Source organism: Acomys minous (assembly GCF_964271855.1).
Source record: "Acomys minous genome assembly, chromosome: 8".
Taxonomy (NCBI): Eukaryota; Metazoa; Chordata; class Mammalia; order Rodentia; family Muridae; genus Acomys; species Acomys minous.
The window spans coordinates 101645312-101668675 of NC_140489.1; the positions used below are offsets into that span (position 1 = coordinate 101645312).

General features: G+C 50.4%; 1 protein-coding gene across 3 annotated transcripts in view; it reads left to right on the plus strand.

The window, feature by feature from the left end:
- The window catches only part of DNMT3A (DNA methyltransferase 3 alpha), a 109507-nt gene that overhangs the window by 55155 nt on the left and 30988 nt on the right, over window positions 1-23364 (plus strand). For all 3 annotated transcript variants that reach the window (XM_084792594.1, XM_084792593.1, XM_084792595.1), the window contains exons 4-6: window positions 3830-4100; window positions 11543-11586; window positions 12013-12159. In XM_084792594.1, the coding sequence (XP_084648720.1) occupies window positions 3830-4100; window positions 11543-11586; window positions 12013-12159 (462 nt within the window). The remainder of the gene's footprint in view (window positions 1-3829; window positions 4101-11542; window positions 11587-12012; window positions 12160-23364) is intronic.

The following is a 23364-nucleotide window of genomic DNA, read 5'->3' on the forward strand; positions in this document are numbered from 1 at the left end:
GTTCAGGACAGCTGGAGAAACCTTGTCTTGAAAAACAAACAGGGCTGGAGAGATGGCTTAGAAGTTAAGAGCACTGTCTGTTCTTCCAAAGGTCCTGAGTTCAATTCCCAGCCACCACATGGTAACTTGCAGTGTGCAGGCACACATTGTGGGAAGAATAGTGTATAAATAATAGAATAAATCTTTAGAAATAAAAACAAACAACAACAACAAATTATGTATATGAGTGCTTGTCAGTATGTGTGTCTGGTCACCATGTATGCGCCTGGTGCTCAAGGATGCCAGAAGAGAGCACTGGACCCCTGAGACTAGAGTTCCCGTTGTAAGCCGCCATGTGGTTACTAGGAATTGAGCCTGGGTCCTCTGCAAGAGCCATTAACCACTGAGCCATCTCTCCAGCCTGAGATGACACAAAAAGTCTAAAAAGACCCAGTATGGCCTCATAAGCACGTCACTAGCAGTGAAGGCAGATGGATCTCTTTGAGTTCCAGGTCAGCCAGAGCCATGGAGGGAGACCCTGTTTCGGGGATGAGTAGGAGCTGAAAAGGATATTTATCAAGCTGCTGAGGAGAATAACTTGGGGGTACTAATATGGGAGTTTAAAAACAATTATTTTCTTTAAAAGTTTTTGTTTACATTTATTTATTTGTGTGTGTGTGTGCGCGTGTGAGTGCACGTGCGCACATGCACGCATGCACGTGGAGGTCAGATGACAACTTGCAGGAGCTGGTTCTCTTCTTTCATCCTGTGGGTCCTGATCATCAAATTCGGGTCACCTGACTGAGCCTTTATCTGCCGATCCGTCTTGCCAGTTCAGTTTTAATCTTGTAACATATTGGTTTATGCAACTCAAATTCTCAGAGGGCTAGCTGGGCGTGGTGGCGCAGGCCTTTCATCCCAGCACTCGAGAGGTAGAGGCAGGAGGATCACTGTGAATTCTGGTCTACAAAGCAAGTCCTGGACAGCCAGAGCTACACAGAGAAACCCTGTCTCAAAATAAATAAATAAAAGCAAAAAAAAAGCAAAAACAAACAAACAAACAAAAATTCATGGGGCTGAAGATTGATTAGGCTTAGCGGGTGGAGTACTTGCCTGGAAGTACAAGGCTCTGGGTTCAGTTCCCAACACCACAGGAACTGGATCTGTTGGCACATGCTTGTAATCCCAGCACTCAGGTGGTAGAGACAGGAGGATCAGAAGTTCAAGGTGGATCCCTAGCTACATGGTGAGTTTGAGGCCAGCCTGGGCTAAATGTGACCCTGTCCCACAAAAATGTATACTGTATGTCTGAGTTTTATTACTAATTAAATTTACATATTTATTTTGTTTTGTTTTTAAAGATTTTATTTATTTGTTATTATAAATATACAGCATATACAGTGCTCTGCCTGCATGTACACCTGCAGGCCAGAAGAGGGCATCAGATCATGTCACAGATGGTTGTAAGCCGCCATGTGGTTGCTGGGAATTGAACTCATCTCTCCAGCCCTATTTTGTTCTGTTGAGACGCTCTCACCATGTTGTCCTGGCTGGCCTAGCACTGTCCTCGCCTCTTTGCCACTGCACCTTGCCCACTACTTATATAATAGAAAAAAAGTCACCAGGCATGGTGGTGCACGCCTTTAATCCCAGCATTTGGGAGACAGAGGGAGGTGGGCCTCTGTGAGTTTGAGGCCAGCCTGATCTATAGAGTGAGTTCCAGGACAGCCAGAGCAGTTACACAAAGAAACCCTGTCTTGAAAGTCGGAGGCTGGAGAGATGGCTCAGAGGTTAAGAGCTGCTCTTCCAGAGGTCATGGGTTCAATTCCCAGCAACCACATGGTGGCTCACAACCATCTATAATGAGATCTGGTGCCCTCTTCTGGTGTGTAGGCACGTATGCAGGCAGAACACTGTATATTTAACAAATAAATAAAGCTTTAAAAAAAAAAATCTGGGCCGGGTGTGGTGGCGCACGCCTTTAATCCCAGCACTCGGGAGGCAGAGGCAGGCAGATCGCTGTGAGTTCGAGGCCAGCCTGGTCTACAAAGTGAGTCCAGGATGGCCAAGGCTACACAGAGAAACCCTGTCTCGAAAAACCAAAAAAAAAAAAAAATCTGGGCAAGGTGATAATAACATGCCTGTATGTGGAGCATACCACTCAAGAGGCAAAGGCAGGAGAGTTTAGGGTCATCCTTACCCACATGAGTTCAAGGCCAGCTTGGACCATGTAAAAGAAAGAACAACAGAAGGCTGAGGTGAAGTATCCATGGATTAAGCATTGCCACCGACCTGACATGTGGAAAGTAGCCTTCTTTTTGTTTGACTTGGTTTTTGAGACTGGGTCTCGTGTAGGTAGGGTGGCCCCAAACGTACTGTGTAGCTAAGGGTAGACTTGAGCTCCTGAGCCGTTTGTCTCTACCTTCCAAATGCCGGGACTCCTGGCACATGCCACCGTGACCAGCTCACGTCTCACCTGCACCTTGGTGAGCCAGCTCTGCCCCTGTCTGCACTTCCTGACCCTGAGCATTTTGCAACTGCAGGATTGCTGCACATAGACACCCTTGTACCCGTGAAGCTGCAGACCCTGAACCAAGCACCTCCAGTCTTCCAAGATGCTCTGACCACTTGCCTCCAAATGAGCAAGAATAGACATGGGGTGGGGGTGGGGAAGGAGGAGGGAGGGGGCAGAGAGTGCAAGCTCCCTGGCGCCTTGTCTTTTAAAGCAGAGGACAGTAGGCAAATGAAAAAAAATTCTTCAGGGGCCTCAGGTTCCTCCCTTGATTCCCAGGGAAACTAAGAGATACTAAAAGGGAAGTGGGGTTCCAGGACATGTCAGGACAGCCAGACAGGTCCCTGGTTTGATTTCTACCAGTTGGAGCCTTAGCGGGCTCTAACCTCAGCCCCCAGGGGATGAAGCAGCCTCTTGTCTTTCCAGGCAAGCCTGTGCCCAGGGTAGTTGCTGCACAGGCTGGAGACTGCTTGGGACATTCATTTTGTTTTCTTTTTTAATATTTACTTATTTTTAATGTATACGTGCTCTACCTGAATGTACACCTGGATGCCAGAAGAGGGCACCAGATCTCATTATAGATGGTTGTGAGTCACCATGTGGTTGCCAGGGAATTGAACTCAGGACCTCTGGAAGAGCAGGCAGTGCTCTTAAATCCTGAGCGGTCTCTCCGGTCCCGGCATTCAAATTTTCTGAGGAAGGGTCCAGTTTCAATGATGGAGCATGAGGAACATTTTTGTTTTGTTTTTATTTCTCGATATGTTTTTATTTATTTATTATGTTCATCTGTATATGGGCGTGCGTGCGCCCGTGTGTGTGTGTGTGTGTGTGTGTGTGTGTGTGTGTGTGTGTTGGAGGTCAGAAGACAACTTCATAGAGTGGGTGGGTTCTCTCCACTGTGGGAATTGAACTCAGGTACCCAGGCTTGAATAGCAAGCACCTTTACCTGTGGACCCATCTTGCCAGGCTTTTAGTTTTTTTTAAGGTAGGGTCTCAGACAGCCCTGACTGTCCTCAGACTCAGTGTGTAGCTGTGAATGAGCTTGTGCTTCTGATGCCCTGCTTCTGCCTGGAGAGTGCTGGGGTCGCAGGTGTGCCTGCTTTACACAGCACCAGGTACTGAGCCCAGGGCTTCATGCTGGCCAGACAAGCACTCTACTATCTCGGCTGCATCCCAAGCTGCAGGATCATTTGTTTAGAAGCCAGAGTGTTAATGAGGTGTGGTGCAGTGGGGTCTCCCTGGGGTGGTAGGACCAGGCTGGCCCACCTGCTTGGCTTCCACAAATCCCTTAAGCCTTCAAAGGTCCAATCCTTACCTTTGTCTTTCTTTATCTTCCAGGTGGAAAGCAGCGACACCCCCAAGGACCCTGCAGTGACCACCAAGTCCCAGCCTATGGCCCAGGACTCAGGTCCCTCAGATCTGCTACCCAATGGAGACTTGGAGAAGCAGCGGGGTGAACCCCAACCTGAGGAGGGGAGCCCAGCTGCAGGGCAGAAGGGTGGGGCCCCAGCTGAAGGAGAGGGAACCGAGACCTCACCAGAATCCTCCAGAGCTGTGGAGAATGGCTGCTGCACAACCAAGGAGGGCCGAGGAGCCTCTACAGACGAGGGTGAGTCCAGCCTGCAGCCGTCCTCCTCTGGGTCCTCTGAGCCCCTAAGAGTTACGGACGTGGGTTTGGGACAAGTTTCGGGGGACTTGGCAAAGGTGGGAGCTGAGTTGACAATGGTCTGGAAGCTACTGGATGAATCCCGCCTGTGCACATGTGTCCTTGGCCCACCTAGTGTGCTAAACAGTTTTGTTTTTTTTTAATTAGTTGCCAGTATTTAGGGAAAAAAAAAATCAAGAAATTCCACATGAAAATCTGGAGTTTTGGCCCTTCATCAGGGAAGGGGAGGAAGCTGGCTCTAGCAACAGGCAACAGGCAACAGTGGGTTTGCAAAATGCCAAGGGCCGCTAGACTGGTGTAGCAAGTGCTGGTTGTGTGCCTCAGTTTCCCTCCACTGCAACCTGGCCCACTTACTCTCATACATGACCTGCCTTGGCTCATGCAGACAACAGATGCCGTGTTTACCTACCCAGCACAGAGGTCTTGCCTGGCACACCGTAGTTTGGTTGACTGCACAGTAAACGTGGTTGTGAGAGTGGACACGGAGGGGGAAGGCTGAAGGAGGCCGGCTGCTCAAGGCTCTGCTCAGACCTCTCCATCTGGGGACTTTGTGGCCTAGCCCTGGAATTTTGGAAAGTTGCCCACTTTTCTCTTTCAGGTTAAGCCAGAGATTTCAGGGCCAAGCAAGCTGTAAACAAGTGAGTAATGAGGACAGCCAGCATTTGTCCCGGGCTTCACAGTTTACACAGCGCCTCCTCCCCACTACCACACTCGCTCCTCGGGGGCCCTGCCAGGGTGTTTTGCATATGTGCATTTTAATTTCAAAAAGTCTTCCTTCCAAGTGTGTATGATGGGATGAGTAAATTGATTAATTGGCATAACTTATTTTGCATGAATCCAAACCTAATATTTATGCAGAAGAGGGAATATTTCCAGAAAAGAGGCTTCCAAACTTATTTGGAAATATCTTTCATTCATTATTCAGCAAATATTTATGACGTTCCACGAAGTGCAAAGCACACTCTGGGGCCGTTCAAGTTTGTTGTTCTGTTTGCTCTTGTGCTTCCAAGATCTCACAGGAGGTTTTATTAGCCCCGGCGCTCCTCTCTCTCTCTCTCTCTCTCTCTCTCTCTCTCTCTCTCTCTCTCTCTCTCTTTGTTGTTGTTGCTGTTTTTTGGTTTTTGGTTTTTGTTTTATGGTTTTTGGTTTTTGGTTTTTTTGGTTTTGGTTTTGGTTTTTCAAGACAGGGTTTCTCTGGGTAGCCCTGGCTGTCCTGGACTTGCTTTGTAGACCAGGCTGGCCTTGAATTCAGAGATTCACCTGTCTGGGATTAAAGGTGTATGCCATCACCACTCAGCATTATTAGCCCCATCTTAAATCCAGGGAGAAAACACAGTTTAGAAAGTGACTTGTTCATGGCCTCCAAACCAGGCCTCTGGCTTCTAATACTTAACTTTTTGTTCATGGATTTTTATTTTTAATTTTTTTAATTTCAAAGGGTCTTACTATGTAGCCCTGGCTGGCCTGGAACTAGTGTAGACCAGGCTAGTCTCAAACTCAGATATTTGCCTGTCTTTGCTTCTTGAGTGCCAGGATTAGAGGCGTATGCCACCAATGTCTGGCCCTGACCTGGAACTTCAATTTTTTTCCCCTTCACCTCCTGAGTTCTAGGATCACACAGCCATGCACTACCTAGTGTGTGTGTGTGTGTGTGTGTGTGTGTGTGTGTGTGTGTGTGTGTGTGTCTGACTTGAGCTTGCTACAACATACATGAGGAGGTCAGAGGGCAACTTGGATTCTGTTCTCTCCTTTCATTTTGAAAATCCTTGGGATGGGGTTCAAACCCACTGTCAGGTTGGGCAGAAAGCACCTTTTTCTGCTAAGCCATCTTGACTGCCCATGCCTATTTTTATGCGGTTCTGGGACTAGGGCCTCTGGGAATTGAACCCAGGATTCCACGCATGCTGGACAACCCAGGAATGGTTAACCTTTGCTCTTGAGCCTCTCCGCTCTGCTCTGGTCTGGTGTGTATGTACCGCGAGGCTCCCGAGCTAGCCAGGCCTCCTAGGAGTGTTAGGAGAGCTTAAGAAGAGAGGAGAGGAAGGAGAGACGCCTCCCTGCGGCTCACAACGGCAGGTATGCTGGAGAGCCCAGTGCCCTTCCTAGCCAGACACCATGTCCTGTGACTCACCTCCGGCATGCTGGGATCACACCAACACAGGTGCCAAGTTGCTGTCCGGAGAGCCAGGACAGCCCTTCCCACCTGGCAGGACGGAGCCAGAGCTCCAAGGCTGCTCTTTGACCTTGAGGGTTTATTGAACTTAATGGTTTCCCTGTCTGCGTTCTAGTTCTTAGGTACTCAGTCACCCAACAAGTGTTCCTTAAACATGTTTGGTGTGTGCCAGGTCCCCGTGCCGGTCTGTGGAAACCATCCTGAGCAGAAACTTGGCTCTTGTCCTCAAGGGCCTCACAGTTGGCTACAGACTCTGCGCTTTCAAATGTGTCTTTGGGGCTTGACAGGTAGTCCTGGGCTTAACCCCCCAGCGCTGCAGTAACTGGCATGGTGCCAGTTCTAGGCCAGCCAGGTCTACAAAGCAAGTCCAGGACAGCCAGAAGGACAGAAGGTCAGGAGTTGAAGGTCATCCTCTGTCTATCAATTTTAGGCCAACCTCCTCTCTCAAAAAACAAAACAAAATAATGACAACAAAACCAAATGTGCTGTCCTGTACAGAGGACAGTAAGGAAATACAGTGTCATAAGGAGCTAGGGCATCAGAAGCTAAGCTGGCCCCAGCTAGTCTGTCACAACTGAGGGATGTGCCGGAACCCGTCACGCGAGGGCCCTGGGGGAGGAAGATAGTGAGCACAGACTGGTTCCAAGGTGAGTAAGAACAGGGCATCAGGGACCTGAGGGAAGCCATCAGGCTGGAGTGGACAGAGCCAGAGGGAAGGATGTGGCAGGCACTGGGTGGCAGGTGGCCAAACCAGGCTTTCCTGGCTGCCTTCTCGGGGCTGACCTGACAAGCTGTGATTGGAAAAGATGATTTTCCATCTTGATTCCCCGGTGGTTTGAAAGGACAGGGAAGTGGTTGAGAGGTTAGGCGGCTATAGATGCGGAGAGGAAGCAGCCCTGCTCTGATGAGCAAAATCGATCAGCAGAGATGGAGGGAGGTGACCAAATGCCAGAGGTCTGAGAGGTAAAGAAATGTTAAAAAGAGGTGACAGCCTGGGCCAGGGCCACCGGCAGGAAGGTCTAAGCATGATAGGTATGCTCTAGATCTGAATTTCCATTTGCCCTCCAGGCACTCCTGGGTGACCGTAGACATCCGAGAGGGGTGGATATCGGCCTCCCCTGTGTGTTGGTGTATGGGGGCTGACCACAGCTCCAACAGAAGGCTGACAGCGCATGCTCAGCTGAGGAAAGAAGAGGCTCGGCCGTGGTTGCCCTAGTTCCAAGGCTCTTTTCAGAGAGTTCCATCTGTCCTTCCTGGACTCATCGTGCCTGCCTCTGCAGCACAGTGGGCTCCACCCTCACTGCCCAGGGGTCCGAGGGCCAGCTGTGTCCCCGGAAGCCAAGATGCAGAATCTGTAGTTTCCCCCTTAGAGATCCTCATGCTTCTTCATGAAGTGAGAGAGAGGGGCCTCTTTCTTCAGCCTTGTGCCACGTGAAGAAGGCCTTGTCTCTGATTTTCTTATGGGGAAGAAAGTAGGGAAGCCAGGAGTGGTAGTCTCACACTCAACAGTCTCCGAACTTGGTAGGTGAGCCGGGCGTGGAGGCGCACGCCTTCAATCCCAGCACTCGGGAGGCAGAGGCAGGTGGATTGCTGTGAATTCGAGGCCAGCCTGGTCTACAAAGCGAGTCCAGGACAGCCAAGGCTACACAGAGAAGCCTTGTCTCGAAAAAATAAAGCAAAACAAAAACAAAAACCCCAGCTTCGTAGGTGGAGGCAAAAGGATCAGAAGTTCACGGTCATTCTCAGCTACTTACAGCACTGGAGGCCAGACAGGGTACATGGACAGTGGTAAGGGACAGAGCGGTCATTAAGTCCAGCATCTGCCCTGCCACCGGCAGATTGTCTCATTATAAAGAGAACTTGGCAAGTCCTTGCTGCATAGCCTCTAACCAACATGTAAGTGCTTGAAGCCCCTGACCTCGCCTGTCCCCGGGACCTGAGGTGCCTTGGAATCATGTTCCCACTCTGGAAGGCCCACAGCCACCTGGCCCCAGGACCTCGATCATATGGGCTGCAGAGGGCGTCCTCAGAGAGCTGGCGACAGCCCTAGCATTCTGAGACAGCCAGTTTGTGGTCTGCTGCCCAGGCTGGAGAAGGGAAGAATGTGTGTGCGTGCGTGCATGCCTGTGCGTGAGAGAGAGAGAGAGAGAGAGAGAGAGAGAGAGAGAGAGAGAGAGAGAGAGAGAGACTGTGGGCATGCGCAGTCTGTCAAGGAAAAAATTCCAGAAAGAAGCCAGTTGGAAACTATTTCCGGAAGTCTCTGTTTGGGAGACCTTGGGGCTGGAGTCTTGGCAAAGGAAACAAAGCATAATGGTGGTAGTGCACTTGGGAGTCCGGAGCCCTGAAATCTGATTACAGCTCCTCTCACCCAGCCTCAGTTTCCTCCTGTGAAATACTCAGCAAACTCAACCATATCTTTTTTTTTCAGCTCAAATTTTCTTGTATTATAATGAACAAATCACTCCCGGTAAACGCAGTCAAAAGCTACCTGGGGGTTGGGGCCGGTAATTCAAGAAACTCCCGAGGTCCAATAGACAGTCCAGTAGCCTGGGCCAGCTTGGAGTCCTCTCTCACCAACCTCAGCGCTTGCTGCACGGTTGCTGCAGCTGTTGTAGCCTCAGCAGGAGCAGGGGACGCGATCCAGGGCAGGCGCCCCCTCCTGGCAGTCTGGGTCCTGGGCTGAGCACCGAGGTCTTTGAGAGGGAAGGCCTCAGAAGTGGGAGGCCCCGCCCGAGCAGGCGTGAGGGGGAGCCCCGTGGAAAGTGGGGAGCTGACTGCGGTGGGAGAGAGGGGTGGGAGAGAGGACGTGGAGGAAGCAGGGAGGAAGAGACTTAGAGATGTGATGGGTGAGACCTGCTTTAAAAAGCCAACCACATACCGTACCCTGTGCTGGGGGAGGGCGCACACCCCACACACACGGGTGACAGCCACCGCGCTCCTCCCACACACTGCCTCCTCGAGGCCCAGTGACGCGCTTGCCTACCACGGGATCCACAGCCCACGGGGTGGGCTGCAGGGGCTCTGCTCTCCCTTTCTCCCTGCTTTCTGCCTCTGTAGAGGGAGCCGGGCACACGTGGCTGTCCAAGGCACTTTGGGTGGGTGTAAAGGGGAGCCCCAGGTCTTGTCTGGTGACAGAAGGGAAACTTCCAGGCTAAAGATTTGGAGCCGTAAATGCTGCGGGTGGTTTCCGTTCCCGAGCTGGGAGATGCAGCAGGGGCTGTTTTTTCCGTTTGGGGCTCTTTGTTTCTGTGCCCCCACCCCTCCATACATCACGCCAAGCTACGTGAGCCAACCTTGGTGACCTTCCTGCCCAAGCCCTGTATTTTCTCAGCCTCAGAGAAAGGAATTCAGGCGCCCAGGTGAAAAGCTGCTGAATTGTCCCCACTTGGTAGGAAAAACCAGACATTTTGCTGCCGCAGGGCTGGCTGGGATAGGAGCCTGGCGGCCATGCGGAAATGGCAGGAAGATGTTAGCTCCCCTCTTTTGGGGTCTGTACAAGGCCAAAGAGTCCTTCCTAAAGGTGGCGCTGTGGGGACTGCTGCTCCTAGCCCAGATGTCTCTCTCTGGAACTGGAATCAGTGCCCACTCCGGGAACTTTGAGAAAAGCCAAACAAAGAAATGTATGCAACAGAGATTCCCTTGGAGAAAGGAGGCTTGCTGACATGTATTGAGCACCTACTGTATGCCACGCCCTGTTCCATGCACCCACTACTCACACACATCTTTAGAACATATGTCACTTTGTATTGATGAAGAAACGGCAGAGGTTAGGGGTTCATACTGAGGTAGTTAGAACCCAAACTGAGCTGGGTGGTGCAGGCCTTCAATCCCAGCACGTGGGAGGCCAATCTCTGTGGGTTCGAGGCCAGCCTGGTCTACAGAGCGAGTTCCAGGACAGCCAGGGCTACATGGAGAAACCCTGTCTTGAAAAACAAAACAAAACAAAAAAAGAATCTAGATCTTTGAATTAAAAAAAAGAAAGAAAAGGACATGACTGTTCCTGGGTAGGTGGGGAGAGGGACAGGAGGCCAAAGAGAGAGGGAGAGAGGGGGTAGGGGGAAGAGAGGGAGGGAGAGAGAGAGACCGAGACCAAGATGTCTGGATTATATCGGGAAGAGCCTCTGGGGGAAGGGCAGCCCAGTGCTGGAGAGTTCAGGGTAGAGAGTAGGGAACACCAGCCATATCCCCTTATAGATAGGGACTGAGGGATGCTGGAGGCCAGGTCCACTTTGATATGGTTTTTTGTGGGTTTTTTTGTTTTTCGTTTTTTTGTTTTTTTAGATTTATGTATGAGTCCTCTGTCTGTATATTCCCCTGCAGGCCAGAAGAGGGCACCAGATCTCATTATAGATGGTTGTGAGCCACCATGTGGTTGCTGGGAATTGAACTCAGGACCTCTGGGAGAGCAGTGCTCTCAAGTGCGGGCCATCTCCCCTGCCCCCCCCCCCCCACATACACACACTTTGATATGTTAAGTTGGTACCTCAACCACTTGTCCTGGGTTTGAAACTTAACACCCTTGACCTGAGAAAGGTTCTGGAACAAGAAGGACAGTTTACATGTTGACAAGAACTGTTTCTAGGGACTGGAGAGATAGATGGCTCAGAGGTTAAGAGCACTGGCTGCTCTTCCAAAGATCCTGAGTTCAATTCCCCGCAACCACATGGTGGCTCACAACCATCTCTAATGAGATCTAGTGCCCTCTTCTGGTGTACATGTAGGCGAAACACTGTGTATATATGATAAATAAATAATTCTTTAAAGAACTGTTTCTAGTGAAGAGAAAGACTCATGAAATACCCCACACAAAGAAGTGAACACAGTCTGGTTTTTCAGTTGCTCCTTCTCTAAATGAGGACAGGGGTGGGGGTGAGGCACAGCTGTTGGCTGCTTTGATGCCCCTTGTGTGCACTTGAGACCAGGGTCCATGGGTCAGAAATATGGCCCTGACTTTTCTTTCTGTTATTCCTGTGTTCTTGGGCCTAGAACCTGGGCCAGGATATCTCTCTCTCTCTCTCCTCCCCGACTCCGTTCCCTCTTTGCATCAGGCCTTGTTCTGAGTACTGGGAGCCATCCTGGCACATGGTAGGCCATGGATGGCACATAAATAACAAACACTAGGAGGACCCTGAGCCCTGTGGAGGTCCCCCAGGTTCCGCTGAGCCACCGCTGTGACTCCTCCCACAGTCCCCTTGTTCTTCCCTTTCCACAGGCAAAGGACAGAAGCAGACCAACATCGAATCCATGAAAATGGAGGCAAGTGTTTTCCTCACCCCTTGGGGCCTGTGTGGACCCTGATTCTAGAAGAAAGCCCCCTCTCTGAAGGACTTTGGCGAGTGTGTGTGAGGGGAGGCCCCCCCCCCCGAGGGTGGGTCCCTGCCCCATTTTTGGTGTCCCTTTGTGTGAAGGAGAGGAAGTGGGGGTGGAGGTTGGAAGTCCCCTGGCCAGACAGCCAGCTCACCCCCTCCAGAGATCAAGCCCTTTCCTCACTGCCTTGCTCATGTGTCCTGTCCCTACCAACTCCCAACCCCCCTCAGGACTCAGGACTCAACCCCTCTGGCTAGGAACCAGAATTTGCCTATTCTGTTTGGGAGGCCTGATGCCTCTCAGTTTCCCTTCCGGGAGGGCAAACTCTGCAGAGGTGCCTGTGCCCACCTTAATACCTTCCTTTCTCTGTCCTAGGGCTCCCGGGGCCGGCTGCGGGGTGGCTTGGGCTGGGAGTCCAGCCTCCGTCAGCGGCCCATGCCAAGACTCACCTTCCAGGCAGGGGACCCTTACTACATCAGCAAACGGAAACGGGACGAGTGGCTGGCACGTTGGAAAAGGGAGGTGAGATGCCATCTATGGTGCCAAGTGTGGAACTGGCAAACCAGGAGTCAGTTCTAGCCACCCTGTGGGACTTTTGTGGGGCTGTAGCTAAGACTGTTTCTCCCTAGGGTTAACTCCTAGGATTTCCAGGAAATTGCTACAAGGCAGTATGTAGATCAGTTGTCCTTTCATCTTGTTTATGGGGTGCTAGCTGTGTGTGAGTGTGTGCATACAGGTAGGCGCTGAGCAAATATGGCGCTCTTGCCCTTCTGGAGTTGATGCCCTGATGGGTCAGAAGGACAAAACCAAGGGGAATTGAAGGGTCAGTGAGACCTGCGGGTGGACGAGGCAGGCCTCTCAGAAGAGGTGGCATTTCCTTCTCTGAGTGCCTGGAGAAGCCATGGATAGTGTTCATGGACAGAAGTGACTCGGGTGCAGGTAAGGACAGTGGAGCCAGGACAGCGTTGGCTGGATTTGGGGGACGGGTTGGAGGGAACGTTGACGGGAAAGGTCAGGGAGCTGCTATGGCAGTGGCAAGCACGCTGTCCCGTCAGGCCTGGACAACAGCTGAAGACTGAGCTCTGATGGAGGACTTGTTGGTGGGGTCAAAAGTTCACTGTGGAAGCCGGGCGTGGTGGCGCACGCCTTTAATCCCAGCACTTGGGAGGCAGAGGCAGGCGAATCGCTGTGAGTTCGAGGCCAGCCTGGACTACAAAGTGAGTCCAGGACAGTCAAGGCTACACAGAGAAACCCTGTCTCGAAAAACCAAAAAAAAAAAAGAAAAGAAAAGAAAAAAAAAAAGAGTTCATTGTGGAATGCCAAGGAGCTGGTGGCCGGGGCTGTGGGCTGAAGTTCCCAAAGTGTAAGAAAACAGGGTCAGCCAGGTGTGATGGTGCACGCCTGTAATCCCAGCACTCCAGAGGTAGAGGCAGGTGGGATCTCTGTAAGTCAGAGGCCAGCCTGATCTACAGAGGAGTCCAGGACAGCCAGGGCTACACAGAGAAACCCTGTCTCAAAAAACCAATAAAGAAAGAAAGACAGACAGACAGACAGGATCTGTGGAGTCTACTCAGTAGAAGACAGAGAAGCAGAGTCTCAGAAATACCACATTTGGCGACAATGAGAAAGTAGCAGCAGTTGTGGCCCTGAGGAGGCACCACAGGAGACCAGGAGAGGAAGTGTGTCTGGGAGAGCTGGTTTCTCTAGACAGTGGCTGCACTGAATGGGGGCATGCCCCACATTGACCAAGTCTGAGGGAGCTGGTGCTTTTTCTGAGAAACTTCTGTGGGATCTAGGAGGGAGCTGGAAACAACCAAGGGCTTCAAAAGAGAAAGGAGGTGGCCTGCCGTGGGTCCTCTAAAATCAGTGGGACGGGAGGGTTGTGGCGCCACTCCCTCAGCGAGGGAGAGTAAGCAAGGTCTTGACCTCAGACCTACAATGTGTGCCCCCTGGCCCCAGAGAAAGTTCTAAGCAAGGGGAGGGATGTGGTTCTTCTGGCTGACTAATTGTTTCTAGTTCCTTTGGGATCCAGGAAGGCAGAAATCATCCTTCTGAAAGTCCGGAGAAGGGGCAGCCTGGCCGAGGTCTGAGGGGCGCCTTTAACCCTGAGCACCAGGGCTGTGGAGTGCAGCTTGAGGAAGTGGGTTGCTGCCTCTTCTCCCGGGACCCTGAGGCTCAGGGGCTCCGCTTCACCCCTAGTCTATGAGGTGCTTCCGCTCTGAGCCCTGAGGTGGAGGTGCTGAGGCGGTGACCGGGGCTGGTCTCCCTCCCTCAAGCAGCACCACACCCAGAGCCACAATAAGGCTTTTTTCCCTACTTCCAGAGAATGAAGACCCATTTTTATTAATTTTTAAGTTTCTGCTAAAAATTTAAAAAGATTTGAGTACCCTACCTAGTAAGGACACTTGTCACTGAGCCTCACACAGGCAAGAACCAACTCCTCTGTCCTCCACACAGGTGCCATGCACACACACACACACACACACACACACACACACACACACACACTCACACTCAGCACACATATAAACAAACAAATAAATAAATGTAGTTAACATTTTTAAATGAAGAACTTGTAAGGTAAGCCCGTTGTGGTGGTGCGCATTTGTGATCCCAGCACTCGGGAGGCAGAGGCAGGAGGATCACTGTGAGTTCCAGGCCAGCCTGGTCTATGAAGTGAGTCCAAGACAGCCAAAACTACACACAAAAAAAACCTTGTCTAGAAAAAGAAAAACAAAACAACAACAACAGAAAAGAATATACAAGGCGGGAGTGATGGCTTACACCCGTAATCTCAGCACTTGGGCCACTAGAGAAGGAAGGTACAAGTTCGAAGCCAGCTTGATCTGTGTATATGGTACCACATAGTTCAAGGTACCACTACCCAGCAAGGGCCATCCCCTTAAAAACAAAAACAATGAAAAAATAAAAAATAAAGTTAGCAACATTGGGCAGGTGAGGAGGCACACGTGGTTTTTAATCCCAGAACTCAAGAGGCAGAGGCCAGCAGATTTCTGAGTTCAAGGCCAACGTTATCTACCCACGGAGTTCCAAGCCAGCCAGGCCTACAGAGTGAGTCCCTGTTTCAGAAGAAAAAAAAAAAGTGGGGACATTTGCTAATATGGAATGGTAAATCTATTATATAATATGCATAGATCTATACATACACACGCATATATAACATACAGATGTGTTCTGTATGTATCTGTCACTTGCTCAAGCAACCTTATCACAAGCATTTCCAGTGAGTCAGCTATATTTGTTCATTTGCTTTCCCACCCCAACCAACGCAAAGGCCCTTGGTCTCTTTTGGGGGAGGAGGTAGTGTTTCAAGACAGGGTTTCTTCATGTAGCCTTGGCTGGCCTGGACTTGCTTGGTAGACCTGGCTGGCCTTGAACTCATGGAGATGCGCCTGCCTCTGCCTCCCTGAGTGCTATAAGCATGTGCCACCATGCCCAGCTGGGCCCTTGGTCTTTACGTGATAACAGAGAAGTGAGGAAGGTTGGTTCATTCTGAACTGTTGGAGGTGCCTGTGACTTGCCGTGTGGAAACCTCAAAACAAAATGTACTGTCTATCAATAAAATAAACCCTGAGACTTCCCGTGCCGTTGGGTCTGCTGGTCTTCAGTTGTGACTACATGTCCCTTGATCCCCCACTGGCCACAAACCCCCGGGGCAGGTGGGAGTGGGGCAGGCCCTGGATTAGAGTTTAGGTTTCCTAAGCTTAAAGAATTTGGCTCCAAATGCTACACCCTGCTAGGGACAAAGAAAAACTAACTGCTAGTAAACGCCGGTAGCAGCCGGGCGTGGTGGCGTACGCCTTTAATCCCAGCACTGGGGAGGCAGAGGCGGGCGGATCGCTGTGAGTTCGAGGCCAGCCTGGTCTACAAAGTGAGTCCAGGACAGTCAAGGCTACAGAGAGACCCTGTCTCGATAAACAAAACAAAACAAAAAACGAAAAACAAAAACAAACAAACAAAAAAAACGCCGGTAGCTTTCCAGTACAGCTCAGAAACTGATGCTATCGCCCACTCTCTTTTTCTTTTTCTTTTCTTTTTTTTAATGTAATGTGTATGACTGTTTTGTCTGCATATATGTGTGCATCACATGTGTGCCTGGTGCCCACAGAGGTCAGAAGACAGTGTGGGATCCCATGGAGCACCCTGTAGGTGCTGGGAACTGAGCCTGGGCCTCCCTAAGCGGTGCTCATAACTGCTGAGCTACCTTTCCAGGCCCCTCCCCCTTTTCCCATTCCAAAGCTCATCTTGGCTCTTTAGCCTTTGACCTTTTCTTCTGCTGCTGCTTCCCTGGGCCTTCCGGGTGCCCCTGACATGCACACTTCCCGCCTTTCTCAGCTGCATCTTCTGTCCTGTAACTGGGCTATCAACAGGTGCCTCCTTCCTGACCCACTTAACACTCAACTGTGTTTCTCGGTTTGGACGATTGGTTTGGGGGTTTTGTGTTTGTTGTTTTTGTAGTTAAGGCTCACTTGAACTCCTGACCTTCCCGTCACTACCTCCTAAGTACTGGGATCCCAGGTGGGGGCCTCTGCTGCCACGTTTATTCCCCTGATATACTAGAAATGCTTCCACAGGTCTAAGTGCCTGCCCACCTCACTCCAGACCACACCCCCTGCCCTCCCTGCTCCTGTGCCCCCACCCCCACCCTGCCTTTACTGCACCTGCTTCCCACAGGTGACCCACCAGCCAGCATCTCCTAGCTGTGGAATGCAACACCCATCCAAACTTAAAAACTTCCTTCAGGAAACTGGGCGTGGTGCCTCATGCCTGTAATCTCAGCATTCTGGCAGGCAGAAGTAGCCAGATCTCTGTGAGTTCAAGGCCAGCATGGTCTACAAAGGGAGTCCTGCATAGCCAAAGCTACACAGAGAAACGCTGTGTAGGGGAGGAAAAAAAAAAAAACTTGCGTCAGGCACATTTTTTGAGGCCTCTGCCGGAAGCCTTTCCAGCTCTGACCTATGGGAAAGCACATGACTGAACAGGCCGTAGACTAATTCATCAGCTACAGGCGAGGGGAGCATCTCAGAAGGAGATTGCTTCAGTTGTGAAGTCCCCAGGCCTTTTTGGGAATGGCGCTCAAGTCTGAAGGGCTTGTGTGCTCTGCTAGGAACTTCCGCTAGCCCCCACTCCACATCTGCCCTACCTAGGAGGCCTTTTTCACCCCAAAAGCTGCTTTCCCAGGACGAGGGATGTAGGTCAGAGGGGGACCACTTGCCTAGCAAGCAAGAGGCCTTTGTTTGAGTCTCAGCACCACACCCTGCAGAGGCTCCTTTCCCCTCGGCCCGGCTTGCCCTTCCTCCACCCCTGTCGTTCACATCTTAGCTGCTGGGTAAGATCTATAGTTTTCACCTGCCCAAGATGAAGAAGGTGGCGCATGCCTTTAATTCCAGCATTCAGGAGGTCAATGCCGGTAGATCTCTTGAGTTCAAAGCCAGCCCTGGTCTATAAAGCAACTGAGACCTTTCTTAAAAAGTAAATAAATAAGATAATTTAAACTGCACAAAATGAAATAAACTTAAAATAGGTGATAAGGGAAGCCAGCCATTTCCTTCGTTCTGACTGGGAATTCTTTTTTGTTGTTGTTTTTGAGACAGGGTTTCTCTGTGTAGCCTTGGCTGCCCTGGACTCACTTTGTAGACCAGGCTGGCCTCGAACTCACAGCGATCCGCCTGCCTCTGCCTCCCGAGTGCTGGGATTAAAGGCGTGCGCCACCACGCCGGCTCTGACTGGGAATTCTTGCTGGAGAGGGGAAGCTCTGCTATAATAGATGACCGAACTCTGTTCCAGAACCCACAGTGGCTCCCTCATGCCCTCTGTCCCCACCCCCATCACATACACAGATTCTGGCTGTTTCCCAGTGTTTCAACCTTGTGACCGCCAGAATCTGCCCAGTGTAGTGTGAGGACTCCATGGGTGGATGGCTGGCCTGACCAGATTCTAAGTCACTTCGGGGAAGGAGTCCCATATTGCCGTCAGGTTTTAGGAAATCTGTTATCTCCCCCTGGCTCCTGCATACGAACACTTATCAGATAATATTGCATAGTGATAGTTAACAATCTGAGGCCTGGCCCAAGAATCCTAGTCTCCCTACCCCCTCCTGCTTTTAGACACACCCTGCCCCCACCCCAGGCTGTCCAGCCGGGAGTAGAACCATCACATTCCTGAAGGGGAGGGAGGGCTTTGTTCCTAGACCTCAGGAGGCGCTGTGCAAGTAATGGCTCTGCTGGTCCTCTAGGGTTTGAGACTAAAGTACCAAGCTGAGGCGCTCCCCTGTGGACAGACACGCCTCAAGTGGGCTGCATGACGGGAGCCTGGTGGTGGTTGTTATTTTCAGACTGAGTCTCTATGTAGGCAGGGCTAGCTTTGAACTCGCAGAGATCCTCCTGCTTCTGCCTCCCAAGAGCTCAGATTAAAGGTGTGCCCCACCAGGCAAATTGTTAGTGTGTATGTACATGTGTGTGCTGTGGAGCGCATGTAGAGGTCACGACCCAGTTTTGTGGCGTCTGCTTTCTCCTTCCACCAGTCCCAGGCCTTGACTTCGTTGGGTCCAGCTGACAGGTGTTCCAGCGGAGCCAGCTTGCCGGCCCCTGTTTTTATTAGTTTCTGAGACAGGACTTTGTAGAATAGTCTAGGCTGGCCTTGCACTTTTCCAGTCCTCTTCCCTACTTCTCCCAGGGTTGGAGCTTTTGGGTATGAGCTACTATATCTAACTGATTAGACACAATTTTAAAGTTACTTTTAAATTATGTAAGTATTACACAAACACATTCTTATTTTAAAACAGTGTCCGGCCGTCTGGCTCCCCTCCCCCCTCGCCCCAATTTTAATTCCTTCAATATGCTTTAGAGCTGGACATAATGGTGCATTCCTGAGATCCTTAGCACACAGGAGGCAGAGGCAGGAGGATGACCACAGGTTCAAAGCCGGAATGGGTTGGCTTAGTGAGCTCCAGGCTAGCTTGGGCTACAGAGTTAAAAATCACACACACACACACACACACACACACACACACACACACACACACACACACGGCAGGGGGGGGGGAGGCTGGAAACAGTGGTGTTCTCTATGAATTCGAGGCCAGCCTGGTTTACAAAGTGAGTTCAGGACAGCCAAGGCTACATACATAGAAACCCTGTCTGGGAGAAGGGGAACAGAAACAAAACAAACAAACAAAAAACCAATAAAAAAAAAATTAAAATCACACAGAGATAACAAAATACTTTTGGAGGCCTTTGATGCCGCCAAGTGTATACATGTCACAGCTTTTTTTCTGTTTGTCTGTGGGTCTAAGTTTATATAGCACTGCCTCACAGGCTTCTGCTTTTATGAGCAGAACCATTCCGTAGTTTCATTTTACAGTTCGGTTTTTCACTTAAAATAATAATGCTGCCCAGTTTAGCCACATAATTACTATTATATTTCCACTGTATGAATTGCCATGATTTTATTTAACCAGACTGTTGCTGGCCGTTCATGTCACAGTATTTTGCTATCCGTGCACAATGTGGCGGTACACGTCATTGGTGTGTGTGAGGGAGGTCTCAGGTACCCAGGTCGGGATGTAGTTGAAGATCAAGTTCAGTTTCAGCCCTTCTGTCTTCGCCGCCTACGTGTCTGGATTATAGTTGTGTGCCTCCAGACCGATGCTGGGGTCGAAGCGGGGTCTGATGGCGCGCAAGGTTTAGCCTGCCTGCTTCCTTGTGCTTCCATAAGAGAACCCCTAGGAAGAGAAAGCTGAGTGGAAGGAGTGTGCGTTTTGTGTTTTATAAAATCTGTGAAGTTGCTAGATTCTGACTTCCATCCCAGCCAGCGGCTGCACTCTGCTGATGGAGTGGACGGGAAAGCCAAGCGATGGCATGTTATAGTTCTGAGGGTCACTTCCCAGGTGATAAGTGAGGTTGAGTTATCTTTTCATATGTTTATTGACCATTGGTGTTGCAGCTGCTGCTTCTGGGAGTTTTAACAAATGGGGCTTCCGTTTGCTTTACAACCTAGGACTGTGACAGACTGCTTCCTGTCTGCCCAGGAAGAACAGCACTGTGAGAGTTCCCAGGGTCACCTCTTGCTGGGCCATACACCATTTAATAAGCAGTCACCCTGCCCCTTGAGGAGGGAGTCTTGTGTGAGGGGCTGTGGGAGATGAGGTGAGCAAGGTGTGATCTCCTGAGCAGTTTGCAGAGGAGACCAATAAAGCTAACAGAAAAGGAGCAGCCGGTGGAGTGGGTGCTTGCTGACCGGATGGTCCTCTCTCTTGCCACGCCCAACTTTTGCTCTTGGGCAGTGCCTGGCCACCCTAGAGAGGAGCTGAGACAGCAAGTAACTTTACCAAAACGCTGAGTGCGTTTTAAAGGGACTCCCACGAAGGCCGTAATTAGATATAACCTCCTAGATTGGCCTTTACTCCAGGCTGTGGAAATCGTCAGAGACTGCTGCTGTGACAAGTGAAGAAGCTGGCAAGGAGGGAGGGCTTCTGTTGTTTGTCTTGAGACAGCATTTCAGTTAACCCAGGGAGGCCTTGAAACTTGACCCTTCGAACTGTGAACTCTTGATCCTCCAATTGCAGCTCTTAAATGCTGGGATTACAGGTGCAAAAGACTCAGTTTTGGTCTGAGTGTGTTTGTTTGTTTTGAAACAGTCTCCCACTGTAGCCCAGACTGTCTTGGAATGCATTAGGTAACCTATGTGGGTCTCTATCTCACACCAGAGAATCCATCCATTTCTTAGTAGTGAGAAAATAAGTGAGGGGTGGTAAACATATCCAGGGTGCAGCTGCTGGCTACAGCTAAGAGTGAACACGGGGAAGGAGGTTGAGCTTCCTTCACCACAGACCGAGGCACTTCCTGACACTGATTATTTTTGGCAGAAACCAGTGTCCTGTACATGTGTGCACTAAGCACTAAGTACATGCTCTGCCACTGGCCTGGACCCTCAGGTCTGTAAGAAATATCTTTATCTGGCCAGGCAGTGGTGGCACATGCCTTTAATCCCGGCACTTGGGAGGCAGAGGCAGGCGGATCGCTGTGAGTTCGAGGCCAGCCTGGTCTACAAAGTGAGTCTAGGACAGCTAAGGCTACACAGAGAGACCCTGTCTCGAAAAACCAAAAAAAAACAAAACAAAAAAAACAAAAAAAAGAAAGAAATATCTTTATCTGTACAGCAAGATTGTTCAGGGTAAAGACACTGGCTACCAAGCCTGTTGACCTGAGTCTGGTCCCTAGAACACACATGTTGAAAGGAGGGAACCAGCTTCGCGTTTGTCTTCCAACCTCCACATGTAAACCCACGCACATTCGTATGTGCGTACACACAGACACACGCACACACGCACACATGCACACAGGAGCTAAAATGTTCTAAGTTAGAAAAGAGCCGTCAATGGCCTTAGGAAGGTCCACTGGTCAAAACCATCTCCCTGTGTCAGGTTGCTCCTGTCTGACACGCTGGCCTGGCTCTCCTAGTTTTCTTTGGTGCATTGTCTTCAAAGTTCAGGACTGAATCCAGAAGGGAGACCCTCTAGTGATGCCCTCCCTAGGTTGTGTAGGCTGACCCTCAGGGCCATCCTGTGGGCTCAGACCTGTCCTCCCAGCTTTCCCGTGTCCTTGCCCTGCCCTTGACTCCCGCTTTTTGCCCTTGTTTTCTCAGGACTGTGTGTCTGAAGTTGTAAAGTTGGCCTAAGATAACGTTGGAATGGAATTCTGGGAGCCTGGTTTCTAGTCTTAGCTTGTGCTCCAGATTAGTTGATCAGTTCGGTTTCCAGATTTAAAATGTGATAGAAACAGATTGCCTAATTTCAGGAATTCTAGACATTTATTATCCGGGGGTGGGAAGGGCTGGCTGAAATCGTGATCCGTGGTTCTCTCTGTCACCTGTGTTACTCAGAAGCCTCAGAGCTCACGATCTCCTAGAGATGCATATGTGAAGCATCCTCAGCAGACGGCTTATAAAATAATGTATAGCTCATTTTGGCGTGGGGCTAGACTCCTGCCTCCACTTCTTCATCACTGTGCCATCACTCCCATCTCTGTTGTTATAGACAGAATCTAAAGGCCCAGAGCTGAATACGGGGCCTCTTAAATATGATCCCAGTACCTGGGAGGCAGAGGCAGATGGATCTGTGTGCTCATTCTTTATAGTGAGTCCCAAACCCATCAGGCTACATAGTCATAGGGAGACCCCTGTCTGGAAAAAAAAAAAAAAAAGAGGAAAGGGAGAGGATAAATGTTTAGCACACATAAGGCCCTGAGTTCAACCTCAGCACTGTTCCTAAGAGGCCTGGGATGTGGCCCAGAAAGAAGGCTGGGCAGGCAAAGGCACGGTTCCTGGATGCTCACTGTAGGAAAGAACCAGCCCCCGTGGATTATCCCCTAAGCACACATGCCATGACATGCAGGCAAATCTGCAGATGTGCTTTAGGGGCTGGAGAGACAGTTTAGAAATTAAGAGTGCTGACTGTTCTTGCAGAGGACTGCTTTGGGACCCAGCTCCCACAGTTGTGGGCTCACAAATGTAACCCTACCTCTAAGGGATCTGCGGGGCCTCTTTTGGCCTTTGTGAGTTCTTGCCCTCCCCTGCACATCCACACACAGACATACACTTTAAAAATAAAAATAGGGGCCGGGCATGGTGGCGCACGCCTTTAATCCCAGCACTCGGGAAGCAGAGGCAGGCGGATCGCTGTGAGTTCGAGGCCAGCCTGGTCTACAAAGTGAGTCCAGGACAGCCAAGGCTACACAGAGAAACCCTGTCTCAAAAAAACCAAAAATAATAATAATAATAATAACTAAATTTTGTTTTGTTTTGTTTTTCCAGACAGGGTTTTTCTGTGTAGCTTTGGCTGTCCTGGACTTGCTTTTTAGACCAGGCTAGCCTCAAATTCACCAAAATCTGCCTACCTTTGCCTCCCCAAGTGCTGGGATTTGAGGTGTGTGTCACTGCGCTCGGTGTAATAACTAAAATCTTAAAAGAAAGCCATGGGGGCCTGGAGTGATGCTCAGCAGGTAAATAGACTGTAACAGGCGGCTCCTTCCGGAGGACCCAGGTTCTAGTCCCAGCACCCACATGGCAGTTCACAACTTGCCTGGGGAATCTGACATTCTCTCTGGCTTACGTGGGCACTTTGTGCATGTGGTGTCACATACACATACAGAAGGAGGGCTGGGGTGTGGCTCCCTTCGTAGACTATTTACCTGTCATGCAGGAAGCCCTGGGGTCCTTCCCCATTGCATTACAAACTGAGTGTGGCGGTGCTCATTTTTAATTCCATCACTTAGGAGGCAGAGGCAAGAGGACCAGAAGTTCAAGGCCAGCCCGAGCTCCACGGGACTGCCTCAAACACCTGGTCATGATGACGTCCACTTACCTGCAACCCCAGCAATCAGGAGGCAGAGGCAAGAGGGGCATTACACGTTCTAGGCCAGCCTGGTCTACCTTTGAGTTCTAGACCAAGTGAGACTTTTCTCAAAAAAACAAAAACAAACCAGGAAACCAAAAGAAAACCACATAATATTTTGCCCACTAATCAGGGAGGTCCCAGTGATGTCTACTCCTAGGAGGAGAGGGACCTCAGACTCCGTAGCTCCACAAAGAACTCAGTGTTCCCATGGAGGGAGTTAACAGACTCAACTCACTATTGACTAAAGATACAGCTTGTTGTGCTGGTAGCCAAAGGGACACAGGGGACACAGGCTGCCCCAGAGACACAGG